Source organism: Orycteropus afer, unplaced genomic scaffold (genome assembly GCF_000298275.1).
Source record: "Orycteropus afer afer isolate SDZICR_OR568_19922 unplaced genomic scaffold, OryAfe1.0 scaffold00039, whole genome shotgun sequence".
Taxonomy (NCBI): domain Eukaryota; kingdom Metazoa; phylum Chordata; class Mammalia; order Tubulidentata; family Orycteropodidae; genus Orycteropus; species Orycteropus afer.
In genome coordinates, this window is record NW_006921626.1 from 12,613,710 (window position 1) to 12,634,165 (window position 20,456).

General features: G+C 37.4%; 1 protein-coding gene across 1 annotated transcript in view; it reads right to left on the reverse strand.

Moving 5' to 3' along the window:
• Nucleotides 1-20,456, reverse strand: part of ENAH (ENAH actin regulator) — a 156,290-nt gene that overhangs the window by 12,263 nt on the left and 123,571 nt on the right. The window contains exons 7-12 of the mRNA XM_042780426.1: nucleotides 9,897-10,210; nucleotides 7,912-8,022; nucleotides 5,240-5,544; nucleotides 4,166-4,311; nucleotides 3,939-3,996; nucleotides 3,205-3,250 (exon numbers count right to left, since the gene is read on the reverse strand). Of these exons, the coding sequence (XP_042636360.1) occupies nucleotides 3,205-3,250; nucleotides 3,939-3,996; nucleotides 4,166-4,311; nucleotides 5,240-5,544; nucleotides 7,912-8,022; nucleotides 9,897-10,210 (980 nt within the window). The remainder of the gene's footprint in view (nucleotides 1-3,204; nucleotides 3,251-3,938; nucleotides 3,997-4,165; nucleotides 4,312-5,239; nucleotides 5,545-7,911; nucleotides 8,023-9,896; nucleotides 10,211-20,456) is intronic.

Sequence of the window (20,456 nt, forward strand, 5' to 3'; positions counted from 1 at the left end):
GGTTTCAACTCATCCAGAGAGTCCATGGAGGAAAGTCCTCATGATCTGCTCTCATAAACGCTATAGCCAAGAAAATCCTATGAACAGTTGTACTCTGTAACACATGGGGTCGCCACAAGACAGACTGACTCAACAGCAGCTAACAATCATTACGACAACAACCAGCTCTCGTTACCAAAGACACTATGTAGTGACTCACTGGTCAGCAGTCTACTAAGTGCTTTGAATTGTTTTACCAATTTAGGTCGTCTCACTGGCCTCACAAGATGACTGGGTAAAGTCAGGAGTGAAATCTTGTTGTGGAAGAGAACATTCATCTATGTAGGAGTCATGACCTCATTGGAAAGGGTCTGAACTACAAAACTTTGCTCTAAATTCCAGTGTAATCTCCTCAATTGGCTTCTGCACATCCTCATTCAGTAGCTTCTTCTCTCTTCAAACTAACAGATCCAAGACTAAACTCAAACTCTCATGAAACATTGCTTTCATTCTGGATATTTGTCACATCCAGGCATGTAGTAGGTGTGATCTTGCTTTGTTCCTCCCTCAATCAGTTCATTTCTTTTTAATTAAACTTTTTTATTCCTTCTTTTGTCTTCCAATATTAACACATTCTCTGAACAACCACCACAATAGTAGCAGGTTCCAGTATTGGACAGGAAACATTAAATAATCACATGAATAGGGCCAGGTAGTCAAAACATACCCAGTGGATGCCAGCTACAGGAGGTAAAAAGGAAGATGCTCTGAATGAAACAGGACAACTAGAGATGCAAGGGAAAAGTCATCAGGACACTGTCAAAAAGGAGATAGGTGCAAAATGAGGAAGTAATTCCAAAAGATAAGATCTAACTAATGCCAAGGTCCTTTCTCAATCAGCCAAACCAGAGTCATTTTTAATGGTGCATCTGGTTTTGAGGAAGAGTGGCTCATATGAGCTCTGCAGGAGCAGAGGCAGTGAGGTCATGTTCTCTCTAAGGGACCTCTATGTCAGGAAGGGCAGAGTTGGGTTTGCTTACGGGGGTAGGGAGTCTTTGGGAACATAATGGATCTTTAAATGCACTATGACTTAGCTTCTAAATGGCTTTTCCAACCTCAGCCCTCTCTGATTTTCATGCCATGCTGCTGAGAACAGCCTGTTAATGTTCCTAAAACAGTTTTGGTTGATTAAATGCCAATTAAAAACTTGCGGGATAAAGTTTAAACTCCTCAGCTTTCCATAAAAGCTTCCCAACATTTCGATATTCTAACTGGCTTTCCTAACCTTATTTTCCAATACTCCTCAAAAACAATTCTCTATTCTAGCCTGGTGAGTCCACTTACTATTTTCTAATCTCCTCTTGCTTACCTACAACTCCTATCATTGCTTACTCCTCCTCCTTTCTGCTAAATTAATAACCTTTTGAGGCAGTTAAATGTCATTTTTCTCTACTAAGATGACTCAAATTACTCCAAACTGTATGATCTCCTCCTTCTTTAAAATTTTATTTAGTATTATTTGATGCATGTTTGTGAAAGACTAACTTTCACCGTGTATTCACCATTTTCCAAGCTTTCAGTGGTCAAACTTCTCTTTGGCCTGTCAGGTGTCTGATGCAATGCCAATTAAAACAAAACAAGTGAAAAAAGAAGGCCCTAGCTCTTGTGTACGCATCCTCGATTTTATGCATGTACACACATACACATGCACACGCAATCCATGCTTTACTTTGTCATGTTTTAAATGTTGTTGTTGTTATGTGCCATCGAGTCGGACCCAACTCATAGCAACCCCTCCCTGGGTTTCTGAGGTGGTATCACTATGAAATTAGATTGCCCAACCTTCCTTCTGACATATTTTAAATAGAGGAATATATGCTACATAAGGGATTGTTAATTTGAGGTCCATGGATAACCCTCAGGAAGTTCACGAATATTTTAAAAGTGTAACTAAATCTGTATTAAAACTACAATTTCTCTCCCCTGGGGAGAGGGTCCATATTTTTCATCAAATTCTAAAAAGATTCTGTGACCCTAAGGTGTTCTTCAGTTCTAAAATAGCTATAGTTCTAATAATAACATACGTAACTAATTGTGACTTCTAGGAAGAAAAAGAAAGTTAATTAAGTGGGTCATAAACCACAGCAAATTTTCAATGAAGATAGTGTAAGCTGACTTGAGTACTATTCAGAGGGAAATCAAGGTGAGCCAAGGAAAAATAGTTCATAAAACCACAATGTACATTCTAATCTAGCTATCAGGCTACTGAACAGCATTACTCAATAATGAAAATGAGGGATTCTTGTATGTGCAAATGGGATATACAGTCACACACATACAAAAAGTTTGTTTTCTAAAAGTGTATTTATCTAAAAAGTTAAATTCTAGAGGTATCTGGTAGTGCCCAAATTAAAATGTAAAGACTTGATATAGACATTTCTCTGTAATAATTTCCTAGGACCATTCTAGGAATTAATTCTAATTTATTTATGTCACTTCATTCCAAAATAAGTAAGGAGGTGATAAGATAGTATAGCTCCTAGTCTTCTAGTTAAGTATCAAAAAATGACATGTAAAACTGTACCAATTTCATCTTTTCATCATTGACAAAGTACTCATTAAGTACCTTGAGTGAAGTTTATTTTGTTAATATTCTAAGTAGTATAGTTTGTGCTCAAGAGTTCTCAATGTCAGAAATTTCTCTAAATTCAAGAATGTTTTTCAAAACTTGGCAATACCTTTTAGCTTATAAATTAGAAAACTACTTCCATGGTGAGCAATCTAACCTAAATGCATGGTTAAAATGACCAGCTTGTCATTTTTGAGAATGTTTTGAAGTAGACTTATATCCACTTAATCTTTATTTTCATTTAATAATCAAGGATTAAAAGTTCTTTTTCACCTAATAATGCATTCTTTTCTTGTTTCAGCGAGTAACCTCAAATCATTGATGATAATACACAGAATATATAAAAATGATGATTTTGAGAGAAAGAATCAGTAGAAAAAACTCTGGATTTAATTGGATCTCAAGAAGAAAGGAACAGTCACTTCTAGGATCACAAAGGACAGGAGAAAAAGGCAATACTTATACAGTATGAACAAAGAACTTTAAGTGAAGTAGCAGTCACTTGGTCCAAACAGGGGAAAGCAGGGAAATTTTAACTGGAAAGGATTAAAATCTAGTGGAAGTTTATAAACATTAAAATATTTCTCTTAACTTACCAGGTGTACTTGTAGAAGCCTTAGAAGTTACAGGCTCTGAATCTTCCTAAATATAAGGAAATAGACAATAAAATCACATCCACTGGAAACCTGTTCCTATATATACATACACTTCGTGTTTTATGTCCCATCTCCAATATTCTTTGTGGCACTTCCCACTTTTTCCCTTCTATTTTTCCTCCCTTCCATTCCAGTTTTCTTCTTTTACTTTCTGATCACTTCCCTCTACTTCCACCCTCACCCACACAGCTTCTTTCTTCCTAAGTTCTTCTTACTGAGAACTTGTATTAGCTAATGCCATGAGGCCAACGTAATCGATAAGTTTGAGGAAAGCCACCAAACAGGGCCAAATACAACACACAAAATAACCATTTTATTTGTTAGACACTAACATCTAGAAAAGATAAAGCCAAGCTTCCCCAGCTGAAGTGGGTAAGAGGGTATGAAGGTTACGCCCTTAGGGTCACATCTATTAACCACAGGAGTCTTAGGGGAAACATTTGGAAACTGCTGATTTATATAGTCTGATCTCTCATTTCAAGTCCAAGGAAAAGGAATGCCATTAAAAATGTATACATACCACTCAAAAGAAGTTATTTTTAATAGATGAGAAGTTAAAACTAAACAAATTTAAGTTCAAATTTATTGTGTTCAAACTAAATAATCTTTCACACAACTTCCTGAATAACCTGTGCTTCCATTTTACAGGGTATGGCAGCCTCTTTTTAACTTACATTTTTGTCTTCTTTTTGTTCTGTTTCTACTGTTGATCCCTTTTCAGCAATCCTTCTCCTAGAAAAAAAGGCAAACCAGATTTAAAAAACTTCATCTAACTCTTAATATAAAAACTACTCTTCCTCCAAGAGGGAAGAACTTCATCTAGTTAAATTATATCTGGAACAAAACAAACAAAACCTTCTCAATCCTGGACATGTTCGTCATAATCAAATTTCTCACTCACCTCCTGGCCAGCAGGGCACTCATTTCTTCCATTAAACCACTACCCCCTAAAGGAAGGGGTCCATTGCCACGACCCGTTTCTGTTTTAGATGAGGAAGAATTCACACCCATGGTATTCCCTCCGCTTGGGAAAGACGCATCCTCCATCTTAATGAGAATATACATACTTAATAAATTTTTATATAAGACAATTATATTTACTAACATTTGACATTTGAAACAGAAGGATGTATCAATATTTATGTCAATTAAAAATCTGTCGTTTTTTTTTTCTCCTCAAGAACCAATGGAACGTGAAGAGTATTAACTTCATATATTCATGGGAGCTTTATCAAACAAAGTTAATATCACCATAATGGAATAATATTATGTGCTACACTTCAGTGATATTCGTGACCCATCCCCCCCCCCCAAAAAAAAGCATAACCTGAATCTAAGCTTTACAAAACATGAGACAAACCCAAACTGAGGGATGAACTAGAGAATAATTAATTATCTTATAGTTTTCAAAAATGTATCACAAAAGAAAGATTGAGGAATTGTTATACATCAAAGAGACTTGATAACTGAATGTAATGAGTAATCCTGGACTAGAAAGGAAAAGCAACGGAAGACATTATTGGCCAGTAGATGAAATTTGCAAAAGGTCTATAGAGTTTAGTATTCTATCAATGTTAAATTTTCTAGTTTTGACAATTACATTGTGGTTATGTCAATGACTGTCATTGTTCTTATAAAATGCCTACTATTTAGGGGGACAGGGGCAGGATATCTCTGACTTGCAAATAATTCAGAAAAAAGTGTGTGTGTGTGTGTGTAGAAATAAACATACAAAGAGAAAGAGAATAATAAATCATATATAGTAAAATGTTAACTGGTAAATCCGGGTGATAGGTTTACAAGACTTCTCTATTCTTGCAACTTTTTAAAAAGTTATTTCAACATTTAAAAGTATCAATGAAGTTAGTAACACAGCGTTCATAAAATTAGAATACAACAAATCCATTACTTTAGATATTTAGAAAGAATAAGACATACATACACAAGAAATACAAGAATTCAGAAATGTATTTACCCGTGACACTTTCCTAAGTTTTGCTCCAGCAATTGCAGCTGCAAGTCCAGTTAAAGGGCGATTGTCTTCTGACATGGATCCCACAAAAAATCCGGATGCAGGGAGGGGTGGAGCAGGGGGTGGTGGGGGAGGAGGGGGTACTTGATTAGGAAGAGGGGGTGGAGGGGGTGGAAGTGGAGGCCCAGAGGATGGAAGTGGAGGTGGTGGTGGGGGTCCTGGGGGAGGAGGGAGTGCTGCCAAAGCCTGGGCAGGACCTGGTGGGAGTGGTGGAGGGGGTGGAGGTGCAGGTGGTCCCAAGACAATGCCTGAGAGAAAGAAATATTAAATAAGACCATCAACAATACAGCTAAGTGGTATTGTTTTATGTAGAAAGGGATGTAAGATTATCAGGATAAATCAAAATGACTCAAACTTTTACTATTTACTAATGAGTTTGATATAATATTTAAAGTCTAGATCAATATTAAAAAAGCTACTCAAAGGTAAAGCCAAAGTGCACAACTACTTAACTTTAACATTGTTGTTGTTGTTGTTATGTGCTGTCGAGTCGGCCCCGACTCATAGCGACCCCTCCTTGGGTTTCCGAGGCAGTATCACTACGGAAGTAGGATTGCCCAACCTTCCTTCCGAGGAGTGGCTGGTGGGTTTGAACCGCCAGCCGTCTGGTTAGCAGGCAAGTGTCTTAGCCTCTATGCTACCAGAGCTCCCAACTTTAACATTTAGAGTTTTATTAATAGAATTGCATAACAAATCCTAAGGTTTTTTTGTTCATGGAGATTTAGTAAATAAACAAAGTAGAGCCTTACAAAATTGGGAAGGAAGGTAAGCATCCCCCTCAAAAAAAGAAACTAATGTACATGGTGGCAGCAGGTATACTTGAACTAACAGAACCAAATAATCCACGTACACCTTAAATTCTAGGTTGAGAACATAAAAAAGGGATGGGTCCCACACTTCAGTATTTTAAAAATATCTCTCATTCAATGTGCAGTTAGGGTCGAGAATCACTGCAGCAAGGCATCTATTGTACAAAGTAAAACTGCAAAATAACTCTCAGAAATAATTAAATGATATAGCATTTGATTGTAGACTTTTTGTATTTTATTTTCAGCTTAGGAGATGAGGGTATGAAGAGAAATGTTCAGATCCTGTAAAATCACAAAGGGAGTGAAAACAATAACTTATTTAACGTCGGAATACTGAATTAGTAGGTTCCCCTTCCTTATGGCTTCAAAGAGGACATTTTGGGACAAATAAAATGCTATTTGCACATTGAGTGGTACATTTTTCGAAATTGCTAACTGAGCAATTGCACAAACTGAAGACATCACTTACTCAAAGAAGAATATAGACAGAATAATGGGCTGTCAATTTTCCACAGATTATTAGCGTTTTAAGGATACAGCAGGTAGATGTTTTGACCCTGCCAGGGTGACTGTGCCTCTCACAGCATTCCTGTCACAGTAACACTAAATGGCACATATTACAGTGAGTTTTGACTCAACTTTTAAGCAAATTCATTAAGTCCATAACACAAGATATAGACAAAGCAATAACATGCCTTGTTATTGTTGTTGTTGTTATGTGCCGTCGAGTTAGGAATTAAGAATTTTTGAAAGAGACATGTTCAAATCCAGGCTATAACACTGTTCCTTTTTGAGTGCAAATCTGTTGTCAGAATCCTCCCTATAATTCTCCCTAAATCCTATTTTTAAAAAATAATTATTTACTTACAAAATCAGGTCCTCTCTACTAAAACATAATCCATACTTAGAATATTTTCCCTTCCCTGTTACTCTGAAAGTAAGGTGTGACAGGGGAGGGGTAACTTAGAGGATACTATTTTCTCTCAACTCCTTCTCTTGAGCCCACTATTTCTTCTAATTTTGGACTGTGGAACCCTCTGTGGAATATACAAAGGCTGCCAGCTGCTTCACTCCTGCAACGAAAGTCAGGCTGCTCCATGGGATTTAGGGTGGTATCTGTCCGTCCCAGGAAATCCAATATGGGAGAGGCCAAAACAGAACGGGGCCCAAGATCAAAATTATTCCACATGAAACTCTAAGATGATCTATGTAATGACTACAGTTGGGTACTAAATACAGCTCTATCTTTCCCAGTAGTAGTAGTAGTAGTAGTAGTCCAATGTGTATTCACGTCAAGCATTCCTGTTGTTGTTGTTGTTGTTGTTACGTGCTGTCGAGTCAGCCCCGACTCATAGCGACCCCTCCTTGGGTTGCCGAGGCAGTATCTCTAGGGAAGTAGATTGCCCAACCTTCCATCTGAGGAGTGGCTGGTGGGTTTGAACTGCCAGCCTTCTGGTTAGCAGTCAAGTGCCTTAGGCACTATGCTACCAGAGCTCCTAAAGCCTACCTAGTGAGATTTAAAAGAAACATACATGGATTGGAAAACATCTTCAAATGCAGAAGACACCATAACCTAGTTCAATATGGCAATTTCACATAATGATCCTCCAGCTGCAACTAAACCAAGAGGAAAAAAAATTTATTTTCTACTTTAGTTTTTTGTTTTTGTAATTAAAAAATATGGCACTGTGGCATGAAGACAGTCATCTATCAAAACTACCTTATCCATTCCTCTAGGCAATTAAATCTGTTGATACATGTAATATTTAAGTGATTAGTTGTTAGTAGCAATAACGAAAGCCTTACCCTGTTGGGCTGGAGTCTCGGCCGGCTGAGAGGCTGCCTGCAAGCCTGGCTCAGAAGCAGAGGAGTCTCCCAGCACAGAGTTTAGAGGACTCTCAACAGAGGCAGGGGCAGCTGCAGAGGGAGAAGGGAGAACACTAGGCTTGGATGAGGGAGTTGAGGCAATAGGGGCGCTTGGAGGAGGAGACACTTGAGAGCCACAGTGTAAGAGTGATGCAAGGGAAGGCAGTGGAGGTGGAGGCGGCGGCGGTGGAGCTGCTGGCCCTGAGGTAGGCGGTGGAGACACTGGATATATTACAGAGTCAAGCAGTCCATTGGGTGCTGTTGGTGATGGAGGCATTTGGGGCACAGGAGAAGAAACACACACAGGGAGGACAGGCCTTGGACCAGTAGCTTTGCCTGGGGGACTGCTAATCATTACTGGAGGAGATGGAGGGAGGGGTGAAAAATTGGAAGTAGGCCAGGCACAGGGCTTCGTAGTTGGAGGCTGAGAAGAGGGGGCGTTCACAGGAGAAGAAGGTCTAGAGTTTTTGTTCGGAGGACGAGGAACTGTAGCATAATGGGGAAGAACAGGGTGGAAGGCTGAGCCTAAAGATGTTGCAAAACGTGTCGCTGAGTGTCGAAGTGGTGGTGTAGGGGGTGTGGAAGGAGGTGGCAAAGCAGTCACTACAGCGTAATCAGGAGTGGCATCTGATACTGGAGCAGAGATGACGTTAGCGTATGATGGAGGAGGTGCTGAAGGAGGCTGGCAACTGGAATACTCAGGAAGTGGAGCATTATACAGGGAGCTGTCTGAAGATGAAGCTGGACAGAAGGTAGAAAGCAGCAGCAAAAGACAGGATAAAAAAGGAGAGAGAAAAAGGGAGCTAGTGAAGCCACAAAACCAGCATTCAGACAAAATGTATCAATGTAGACTATAGTTAGTACCAGAGAATTAGGTTCATGTGCAAATAATTATTTTTACCCCAAAATACTTTAACTTATAAATACATTTGAGATCTAGACAATCTTAGTCAATAAGTGAATTAATTAAACTGATTTACCCTGTATGAGAAAACAGTTTAAAGATCTTAATTTTCATCATTTAGTCCACTAAAAGGACATTCAAATTGTATGACTAGAACTATAAACAGAAGTTTTTTTTTTTTTAAGTAACAAATAATGAAATTGGCAAAACATTTATAAAAAGCTCAGACCCTCATTCAAAGCTTACTTGTAAAAACGTTTTATTTTGTTGGCTGTAACCCCAGAAAATAATTAAGCAGTTAAAAACAAATGAATTAACTCAAACAACAAAAAAGACCAATATTTAATCAATGTACATTGAGACTTCTGATATAGGCCATATGGAATTAAATATATATATATATATATATTCCTAAATCCTACAATGAATGTTAATTTTAAAGAATGTTAAAATTCCTTAAACTTTCAGCTATATTTTAAGTCTCAAGATTTCCAATAAATTATATCAGATTTAGAGTAATTTTCACAGTATCAGGAAATACTTGCATTTAAGTAACTACTTAGTTTTAGACAGGATGTTTTTCCTCTCCTGTTTTAATTTTGCCTTCATAAACTTTAGAATACCATCAAGCAAATTTCTTGCAGGGAGGTAATATACTACAGTATTCGAGAAGAGTTAAGCAGTCTTACGAGGGAAATACATTCTAAGTTCATCCAATTTTTAAAATTTCCCATAAAAACACATTTATACTTTATAGCCAATTTATAGGGTGTTAGAGGAATTAGAATGCCAGAATAAAAAATTCCAAGAGCCTTCTCTAAATCTCTAAGCAATAAAAGTGACACAGAAAAAAATAAAAAGAAAATGCTACAATAGTAATTGCTGCTTATTTTTCGTAATTCCAACTGGTATTGCTTAATCCCAAGCATCTCAAATTTGAAGGAGTCTACTATGTGACCACATAAAACATCATCTAAGCTCAGCTCTATCAAGAACATAGAATAGTATGTAAATTTCTTACCAGCATTTGATATCCTTCTCTCTCTTTCCCATTCCAACTGTTCCCTTTCTAACTGTTCTTGTCGCTCTCTTTCTTGCCTTTCCCGTTCAAGTCTCTCAAGTCTCTCCCGTTCTTGCCTTTCTTGCCTCTCCCGCTCCAGGCGTTCCTGCCGTTCCCTTTCTTGTCTTTCTCTTTCCAGCTGCTCTTGTTCTAGTCGCTCCCTCTCCAGCCTCTCTCTCTCCAACCTCTCTCTCTCCAACCTCTCCCTCTCCATTCTTTCCCGCTCCAGTCTTTCCCGCTCCAGCTCCTTTTGTCGTTGCTGCTCTTGCAGTTGCCTGAAATTGGGGGGGGGGGGGGGAGAGAACACCATTATAGTGAAATCATTAAAAAGCTATTCCTTGCACAATGAACATGTGAAGCTTATTTCTGGTTCAAATACAAATTGTAGAGCATTTAATCCACATCTATCCTCACGTGAAGAAAAGCTATCTTACAAATAACAGTTTTATAAAATGAATATACTGTTACTATGGTCATTCAGGCTGAATGCTTGGGCACATTTACACTAATACCTCACTTTATTTTGTACTTTTCACGAAAAAAGTGCTGAAAGAGAATGAATTTTCCAAATAACTGAACACAACACTTTAAGAATCATGTTCTTTAAATAATTTAATGAAAACATTTCTAAATTGTCATTTCCTTCCTAAAATATAACACCAATTTTTAACTGCACAAATACATTATCATTTAAAAGCAAACACAATACTTGGCCTTTGCAACAACTCAATAAATTTTGCTGAATGAAGAAAAACACAATTAAGAAGAAATAAACTGTTAATCATCTGAAATAAGAAGTAAACTTTGAATTATTTGAAATCTCATATCCAAAGGCACCTACAATTAATATTTGGGTAATATATAGCTACAGGTCTTTTCTCATGTTAAAATACACATATAAATATTAAAGACAAATAAAAATGAAATCTTATTTCCCTACTAGTCTGAAATATGCTTTCTTCTCTTCCACTAATTATATTGTAAAAGTTGTTCTAATCATTAAATATAGTTCTGCATCTTTATTTTTCATGAATAAGTAATATTCCACTATTTCTAGTGGACTGAGTTTAAGCAGTCTCTTATGGCAAGATACAAGCTATCCTAATACTACTACCATTACTGCAATAAAATTCATCTCCATGTATCTTTGAACATGTTTCCAACTATTTCCTAAGGATCAGTAACTGAAGCAGAGATTTGCTACATTAAAAGGTTTAAATTTTTTATGACCTCTAGCGTAGTGCCTAAGGCACTTGACTGCTAACCAGAAAGCTGGCGGTTCAGACCCACCAGCCACTCCTTGGAAGGAAGATGGGGCAACCTACTTCCATAGTGATACTCGGAAACCCAACGGGGGTCTCTATGAGTCAGGTCCGACTCGACAGCACATAACAATAACAATACATGTTTCAAATTATCTACAGGAATAGTTGTGCCAATTAACAGTCTCCAATAGCCCAGTGGTATTTAATAATGCCCACTTTTTCCCTCAGCAACACTGCAGTGATCATTTTTAATCTATGTTAATCTGAGTGGTATCACATAACAGTTTATATTTCTTTGATTATTCCATGTGATCTGCCTTTCCTATCGTTTTTGCATAGCCCTTCCCTACAACAAAATTATACAATTACCTATCCTTTCTTCTAAAGTATGGTTTATTTATTTACTTATATAGTACCTTAATTTATCTGAAATGCATCTTGGATGTTAGATATGTATAGGTATCAACCTCTTCCCTCCTTCAAGTGGTTAGTCAGTCATCACAGCACCATTTATTGAATAACTTATGGCCCTGATTTAAGCTCCTTTATATGTGTTACTTGGTTGTTAACTTCCAGATCTGTTTGTTTAGCATGGCGACAATATCCTAAAGCTTTGATATTTGCAATATGATACAATATCTAGTAAGTTACATCTATCCTTATTACTATGATTGCTGGTGGCATAGTGCCTAAGGCATTTGACTACTAACCAGAAGGTTGGCGGTTCAAACCCACCAGCCACTCCTCAGAAGGAAGAGTAGGCAAGCTACTTCCGTAGAGATACTGCCTCGTAAACCCAAGGAGGTGTTGCTATGAGTCGGACCTGACTTGAGGCAGTGGGTTTGGTTTTGGTACACACACACACACACACACACACAGTGGAGAAGAGTAAATGAGGAAAAACCTTAAAAATTCTTTAAAAAGCACCTAGTACATGACAACAATAAAGGTGAACTATAATAATTTGTGATTTGGAAATTTCAAATTAGAACTTTCCTTGGACTGGCTAAAAATCTGCTGGGCTCTAATTTGAGGCAGAGCTGAACGACAAAATGTAATACTTTCTGTCCCTCTGAGTAGTATTAATAAAGATTTTTAGCTGGTCTTTTCAAAAATCTCTCCCCTTTAATGTTTCGCAATGCGTAAGGCATCTGACTGCTAACCAGAAGGTTGGTGATTCAAACACACCAGCCACTCTGCAGAAGGAAGACAGGGCAATCTACTTCTGTAATGATTTACTGCCTAGGAGACCCAATTGAGGGTCGCTATGAGTCGGAATCGACTCGATGGCAGTGGGTTTGGTTTGCTTTTTGGCTTTCATGTTTCCTAAGCTGACAATGAAACAAAAGAAAAAGCCCATTTGGACTAATAAATCAACTCTCCTTCTCACAAAAATACATACCCTCTTCCTGTACATACCACTCTATCTACTAATGACTCTAAGAGAAAAAAAAAAAAAAAAAACAGAAGATAACTATAGTAGTGTTTATTATGGGTAACAGTTGTTTAAGATACCAACTACCCAATGATACAATCCAATTTTTAGTATGTTATACTGACTTCATTAACCATTGATAAACCACTAGCTGTCAGTTTTTAAGAGAGCAATATCACTGCAGGGATGAGGACACAGTACTGTAGGATTCTGAAGAAGATTTTTTAATAACAAACTAGATAAAAAAGCTCAGTTATTATTTTCTGAATAATCTGCATCAAATGAATAAACTCAGCTGGGGTTTACAGTCAATTAAAAATTAAATTTTAAGCATGCAACATGTATCAAAAATAAAGGCCATTTTAAATGTAATACTCTAAGCAATCAGTTTGACACAGAAGGCAAAAGGTACACAAGTGTTACTCTAATCAGAATATATTTGAATACAGAAGGGGAAGTATTTAACTTGGGAGCATACTAGTCGCACCAAGAAATTTCTGGTGGAAAGATCTAAGTTACTATGTCTTACAAAAGTTATCTTTTACATTTCTGTGTTCACCTTTTTTTTTAAAAAAAAATTAAATAATAATAATAAGTACGTAGTTGTTAAAGCTTGTAACAAAAACCAGCAGTTCAATGCCCCAATCTTCTTATCCTGTTTCCTACAGGTAATTACCACCAACTCTTTGACTGTTTCTTATTTTTAAACTTTAGATATTGTCTAGTGACTCTCTACTAGGAAGATGTCTCTCCCAACTCCCTCACCACCCCCAACCTTCTCCAAATACAGCCACAGGAGCATAGCCATTTCTGGTTAAATTAATATTCAGGGTTTACATTATTATGATATGTAAATTGTTTCGCAGCTATTCTATGACTGCATTTCATTTCTTATTCAAGTTCTTAGTTTTTTATTTTGTTTTTAAATCTCCAAGTAAAGTTACTTCTCTAAGCAATATAGAATGCCTTTCACACATAAAATAATACTCTCTAAGTCACAGGTAGAAAGCCAGGTTTGAGTGAAGTGAATCTGAACATATTATTGAACTAATAATGGCATTTATAACTAGGGTATCCTGACTTAAGAAGTTTGTTCCTTATGTTATAATTTTCTAGAGTTTTCCGTCTTTAAAAGACAGCAGTATCTACTGACATAGGTAAGAGCACAGCAACAGAGAGATTTTCCAAGTTCACAGATTCAGGCAAAGCAGTTCCTAACAATGGTAGGAGAGTCCACTGAGTGTATTTTTTTGTTTTCAAGGGTAGAAAGTTTTGGAAAACCTTACCTAATTTTTAGCCTGCTCACTGAAGAGATGTCCATATAAACATACTTCCAAAAGAATGAGTAAAACAGAAAACCTCTGACCTATACACCTCTGTTGTTGTTAATGGTCATCAAGTCGATTCTGACTCGTGGCGACTCCCAGCGTGCAGAGTAGAACTGTTCCACAGGGTTTTCAAGGCTGCGACCTTTCAGAAGCAGATTACCAGGCCTGTCTTCTGCAGTGCCTCTGGGTGGGTTCCAATCATCATTCTCTGGGCTAATAGTCCAGTTCCTATGTGTCACCTAGGGCTCCTTACCAGCCGTTAGTGGCATAAATAAATTGAACGCCTATAAATCTGACTTTCATGTTTTGACTTCTAAAGTAGAGACATATGTCTATCTCTGTAGGAGGAGAGTTCCCAAATTCACAGCCTCTGTTTTTCTCAGAACTATCACTGCCAATTCTCACTCTAGAAATGCATGTGCCTCTTCTTCCTAGAGTTCTGTCTACAACTGACTAGTTTCTTCATTTTTTAAAAGAATCGCCTAGTGACTTTTTCAGAGTACAAGTACACTCATTCCTACCTATGGGAAAATTCTGATCAACTAATTATTTTTTTCAAATTAGGATATGACTATTTACAATAATTTCATGTTTCTCAGAAAATACTTGTTTTTCAGAAAAAAATTACAGTGCAGATGACCAGTATTATAACCATCAAGAGCTCTGAAAGAATATCAGAAATAATTTCCCCATTTCCAAAACACCTGTTTCTCCTAAAAGAGCTATTCTCAAATATAGTAAGATATACAAAGCATTGTCTCATAATGAGATCAGTAAGTTTTTTAAAAATATATTCAAACAAGTAGTTTATGTTGGCTTAAAAACTTGTTTTTTTGGAAGCAAGCAAAATATAAACAATAAAATTTAAAAATGCATTTCAATCAGCCTTACCTAGCATGAATAGGGTTTGGTAAATAAAGAATGATTTCAATTTTGACATATGAGGTCAGATGGCAGACTAGGAAAAGCGTTCTGAGTTGTTAACATTTAGCATTCTATAATTACTAACATAACAATTTGATGGTACTGACATGTATCAGAAAATAAAATTACATAAATATGTTTTGATTATATAATGTGTCCATTTCTATTTGCAAACAAATGAAAATGCATAGAAACTAGTAAGATAATTTAGTTTTAGTATTATAAATCCCTGAGACAGGAGGAAATACTTACAACAGAAGTCGGTTGACTTTTGGTCCATCCTGTCTCTGAAGGATAAGCGGAGGGCTATATACTTTCATTGTTCCAGCTTGATTACTCTGTGCTCCGATTATTATTCCCCTTTTATAACTTTCATGTAGGAGTGGTGATTTTTAAACTATTTATAGATATTAACTAAGTTAGGGTCTATGATGAGACTAAAAGGACTGACTCATGTTTCTTAGAATATATTGTTTTCATTACAGTTAACAAAGAAGTCAAATATTAATAATGAGTAGGAACCCAAAAATATTAACAAATGATACACATATGAACAGATAACTAAACTATACTATCATGTTAACATAGTAAAGGTATTAGACTACTAAGATTTAACATTTAAATCACCATTTGTTTCAGCTCAACTTCACACTGATAAAAATCAAAATTAAACTTATAGAAAGTAATACATAGCTTAAAAAATCCAAAAGTAATACAAGATTTATACCAAAACAGTAATCTTCCCAACCCTCACTACTTCTAATTTTGCTCGCCAGAAGAACCTACCTTCAACACTATGGGATTTATCTCCTGTTTCAAAATATGGTAATTAGTTTAGAACTTCTAATTTTTCAGATCTATATGTTGTTTATCCAATTCTTACTTTAGCTGAAGATTTACTTCCTACACTCCTATCACCAAACATCTTTCCTTTCCCATTCGCCAGGTAAAGTCAACACTATTTTGGATATATCAATATGCACTTATCATATTACTCAACATTGGTAACATTTACTTTCCAAAACAATGACTTTCTCACTCTGGTGTTAAAAATTTCTTTTGATTCTTTTTCTACATGTTGTTGTTGTTGTTATATGCCGTTGAGTCGGTCCCGACTCATAGCGACCCCTCCTTGGGTTTCCGAGGCAGTATCACTACGGAAGTAGGATTGCCTAACCCTCCTTCCGAGGAGTGGCTGGTGGGTTTGAACCGCCAGCCTTCTGGTTAGCAGTCAAGTGCTTTAGCCACTATGCTACCAGAGCTCCTATCCCTATTTCAAGAAGCTCTGGTAGTACAGTGGTTAAGCGTTCAGGTGTTACCTGAAAAGTGGGCCCACCAGCCAACTTCATGAAAGAAAGATATGGGGCAGTCTGCTCCTGAAAAGATCCCTATTTCAGCCCCAATTCTCTACTTCAACTGTAAACCCTCTCAAAATGGTCAAAATCCATCAGGTAATCTATTGTGTCTGTTTCTTGTACATTTGTTTGTGTTCTAGCCCTGGACCTTCTTGGCTCCAATCTAATAGGCTGCTCCCTAAACTGCTTTCACCTGAGACTAGAAATTCCCTCGTCTCTTTCCTGAGCTGGATCCTCTGTGTCCTGGATCTTCGTCAGGTTTCATTACTCCTAGTTTACTCTTTCTTTCTAATAGAACACATTTTTCAGGAATCTCCTAGGAAGGAGGGCAGAGAAGATTCTGGATGGGAAGATTAGATTGGAAACAATTTCTCTCAGGATTATGACAGCCATTATCTTCTGGCACCTACGACTGCTAATGAGAAACTCAGTGCCATTCTAATAACTGATCTTTTGTATGTGACCTATTTCCTCGTTCATCCTACAGCTTTTAAAATCGTTTTAGAATTCTAATGTTCTGAAATTCCACAGTGATATGTCTTGGTGATGGGTCTTGTTTGTTTGTCTTCCCAGTTACTGGGCTTGGCACACTACAGGCTTGAGGGCCAAACACAGCCAAATTCATTCATATACCAATGTCTGAGCAGCTGCAAAAGAGACCTTATGGCCCACAAAGGCTAAAACATTTACAGAAAGTGTGCGCAGACCTCTGATGTAGATGATTAAGTCAGAGTTGAGGAAATTTTCTCATGCTACCTATGTGAAGATTGTTTCCTCACATTATTTAGAAAAAAAAAAAAAACCCTCCCCTCACTTTGATCTATTATTTTGGATGTTGGACCTCCAAATCTAATCCTCTTTTTCTTTCTCATAACATTTATATCTTTTACAACTATTTTCAGGGCAATTTTCTCAATCTAATTCCTTAAATATCCTGCTGTTGTTGTTGTTGTTGTTATGTGACGTCGAGTCGGCCCCGACTCATAGCAACCCCTCCTTGGGTTTTCGAGGCAGTATCACTATGGAAATAGATTGCCCCATCTTCCGTCCGAGGAGTGGCTGGTGGGTTTGAACCGCCAGCCTTCTGGTTAGCAGTCATGTGCCTTAGGCACTATGCTACCAGAGCTCCCACTCTTTTTAACTTAATGCCATCTGCAAATAATTTCTAAATACACTTTCTCATTCTCTGAATAATTCTTTACCAATAATTACCAATTTTTCTTTCATGAATATAATATAGTCTCTGGGCGTACTGAGACCAAGAGGCTGTTGTTCAAACAGAACAAGGAGATACTGCATGGTTTAAAATCAGGAGGAGCATAGGTCAGGGTCATACTTATTTAATCTGTATATTGAGCAAATGATCCAAAAAGCTGGACTACATGAAGAAGAATGTGGCATCAGAATTGAAGGAAAAATTATTAACAACCTGAGATATGCAGATGATACAACCTTGCTTGCTGAAAGTGAATAAGACTCGAAGCACTTACTGATGAAGATCACAGATTACAGTCTTCAGTACGGATTACACCTCAACATAAAGGAAACAAAAATCCTCACAACTGGACCAATATGAAACATCATGATAAATGGAGAAAAGACTAAAGTTGTCAAGGATTTCATTTTACTTGGATCCATAATCAACACTCATGGAAGCAACAGTCAAGAGACAGATGTCCATTGACTGGACAAAACTGCTACAAGGGACCTCCTTAAAGTGTTAAAAAGAGCAAAGATGTCACTTTGAAGACTAAGGTGCACCTAACTCAAGCCATTGTGTTTTTAACCGCTTCAAATGCTTGTGAAAGCTAGGCAATGAATACGGAAGTCTGAAGAACAGTTGATGCCTTTGAATTGTGGTGCTGGAAAAGAAAATAGAAAATACCATAGACTGCCAGAAGAACAAACTGGAAGAAGTGTAACTGGCATGCTCCTTAGAAATGAGAATGGCCAAATGTTGTCTCACCCACTTTGGTCACGTCACAAGGGACTAGTCCCTGGAGAAGGCTATCATGCTTGGTATATATAGGTCAGTGAAAAGTGGGGAAAACCCTCAACAAGATGGACTGACACAGTGGCTGCAACGATGGGCTCAAGCATAGCAAGGATTGTGAGGATGGAACAGGCAGTGTTTCATTCCATATATGGGGTCGCTATGAGTTGGAATTGACTCAATGGCACCTAATAACAGCTCAGAGAAGCTATTCTAGCAAGCCATTCTTGCTGCTATTTCCTCTAATTTTTTTTTTTTTTTTTTCAATCTGTCTTTGTGGTTTGATGATCTTTGGCTGTCCCTTTATATTTGTAAGTGGCACTGATCAGAAGTCCGTAAGCAAATGAACATTACTGTAGGATGCTCTGGCAGGGCACTGAAGGTCAACATTTCTAAATCTTTTCCCTTTGCCAAGGCAATCTTCCCAAAGAGGAATCTTCCAATTTCTTGCCTGGGGCCTACAGGGCTTACTGCCATGTCTAAAAGCTGAGCAAGGAAAAGAGATCAACTTGGCCAGCTTTCACTTAATCCTTATTTTCACAATGGCACCTAACCCACACATCCAACTGTGTATGGTATTCCTCGGTGTAGACCAGGAATCAGGAATTTTTTTCTGTAAAGACTAGATAGCATCTCTATTTCTTCTTCTTTCTTTTTTTACTTTCAGAACAATTCTTTTAAAATGCAAAAGCCATTCTCAGTTCTTCAGTTGTATAAAACAGGCTGCAAGGCTGGATTTGGCCATGAGTTATAGTTTATTGACTCCTGGTCTAGGCTGTTGTGCTGACCAATACAGTAGATATTAGTCACATGTAGCTATTAAGCATGTGAAATGTGTCTAGTCTGAATTGAGATGTGCTCTAAAGTATGAAAATACATACCAGGTTTTGAAGACTCACTATGGAAAAAGGAATGTAAAATATCTCTAATATAGTTTTAATCAATTACTTTATTATTTCCATGTTACAGCAGCACCGAGGCCATTTTACCAGTCAAGTTAAGGGTTTGGAATGGACAAAAAGTAGGCAGAAATGAAAGAAACTACTACAGCAAAGTTCAAAACTCATATTCTAGGCTTCTATGCCCCAACTCTTACATATAAAGTTATGTAATTTAGTGGCAAAAACTCCCTGGCTTTTTACTAGATGTTATTCAACATCTCTCCTCTCAAGTAGCCTATAATTTCACTGTGGAGGTAAGACATATATAAAACAAATAATTAGAATAAAATAAACATTATGTAATTAAGTTTCAGGAGTTCAGAAAAAGAAAAACATTAATGTACCTGGAGCAGAGTCTACAGAAAATGACAACAGAAAATTAAAAAGAACGGCATGTCAGAAAAGGTCAGTACTACATGCAAAAGTACAAAGGACAGAGTTGAGTATGGTGTATAGAGAGACAGTTATGAGAGATGAAAGAGATACAGGGGGTAGGTTCTTAAATGCCAAACTGAAGAATTAAGCTGGAACTGAGATGAGCTGGCCAGTAGGATGTGGAGCAGGGAAGTGACATAACAGAAGTGTTTGGGCTTCTGTTCAAGTTGGTAGACTTAACAGTCAAACTATATCCTCTCTGATTCAAAATTATACAGAAATTCCGGGGGGGGGGGGAGAATGCATATAAACCCATTACAAAGTAGAAAACTGAAGAGAGTGGTCCAAAGTAGACCAAATTTATCCCTGCTGAAAGAAAAGGTAGAAAGAATAGTATGTCCAGCCTCCGATGTCTGTGATTCTCCTAATCTCTAGAATTAGCGTATCTCTAGACTAGCATCCAACTACCTATGCCATCTCTCCTCAGATATCCTAATACATCAACCTAACATCTTTAAAACTCATATCCCACGTCCCCTAACAGAACCTGCTCTACCCAGTCTTTTCCATCTCAGTTAATGACAATCCATACTTCCTACTAATTTAAAAAGAGTAGCCATACAGATTCTTTGGAAATGTTGTGTCACAGTACTCCTATGCTCACATCCAATGGCTTCTCATTTATCTCAGAATAAAAGTGAAATTCCTTACAACAAAGGATGAGGTCCTGCATGATCTGACTCCCCATTACTTCTGCCCTCACCTCCTCTTTTTTTTAAATTGTGATTTGGGTGAAGGTTTACAGAGCAAATTCACTTTCCATACAGCAGTTCATATACACTTTATCTCATGTCATTGACCACAGTTTACTACAATGCAACAGCTCCCCTCCCACCTCCTCCCCA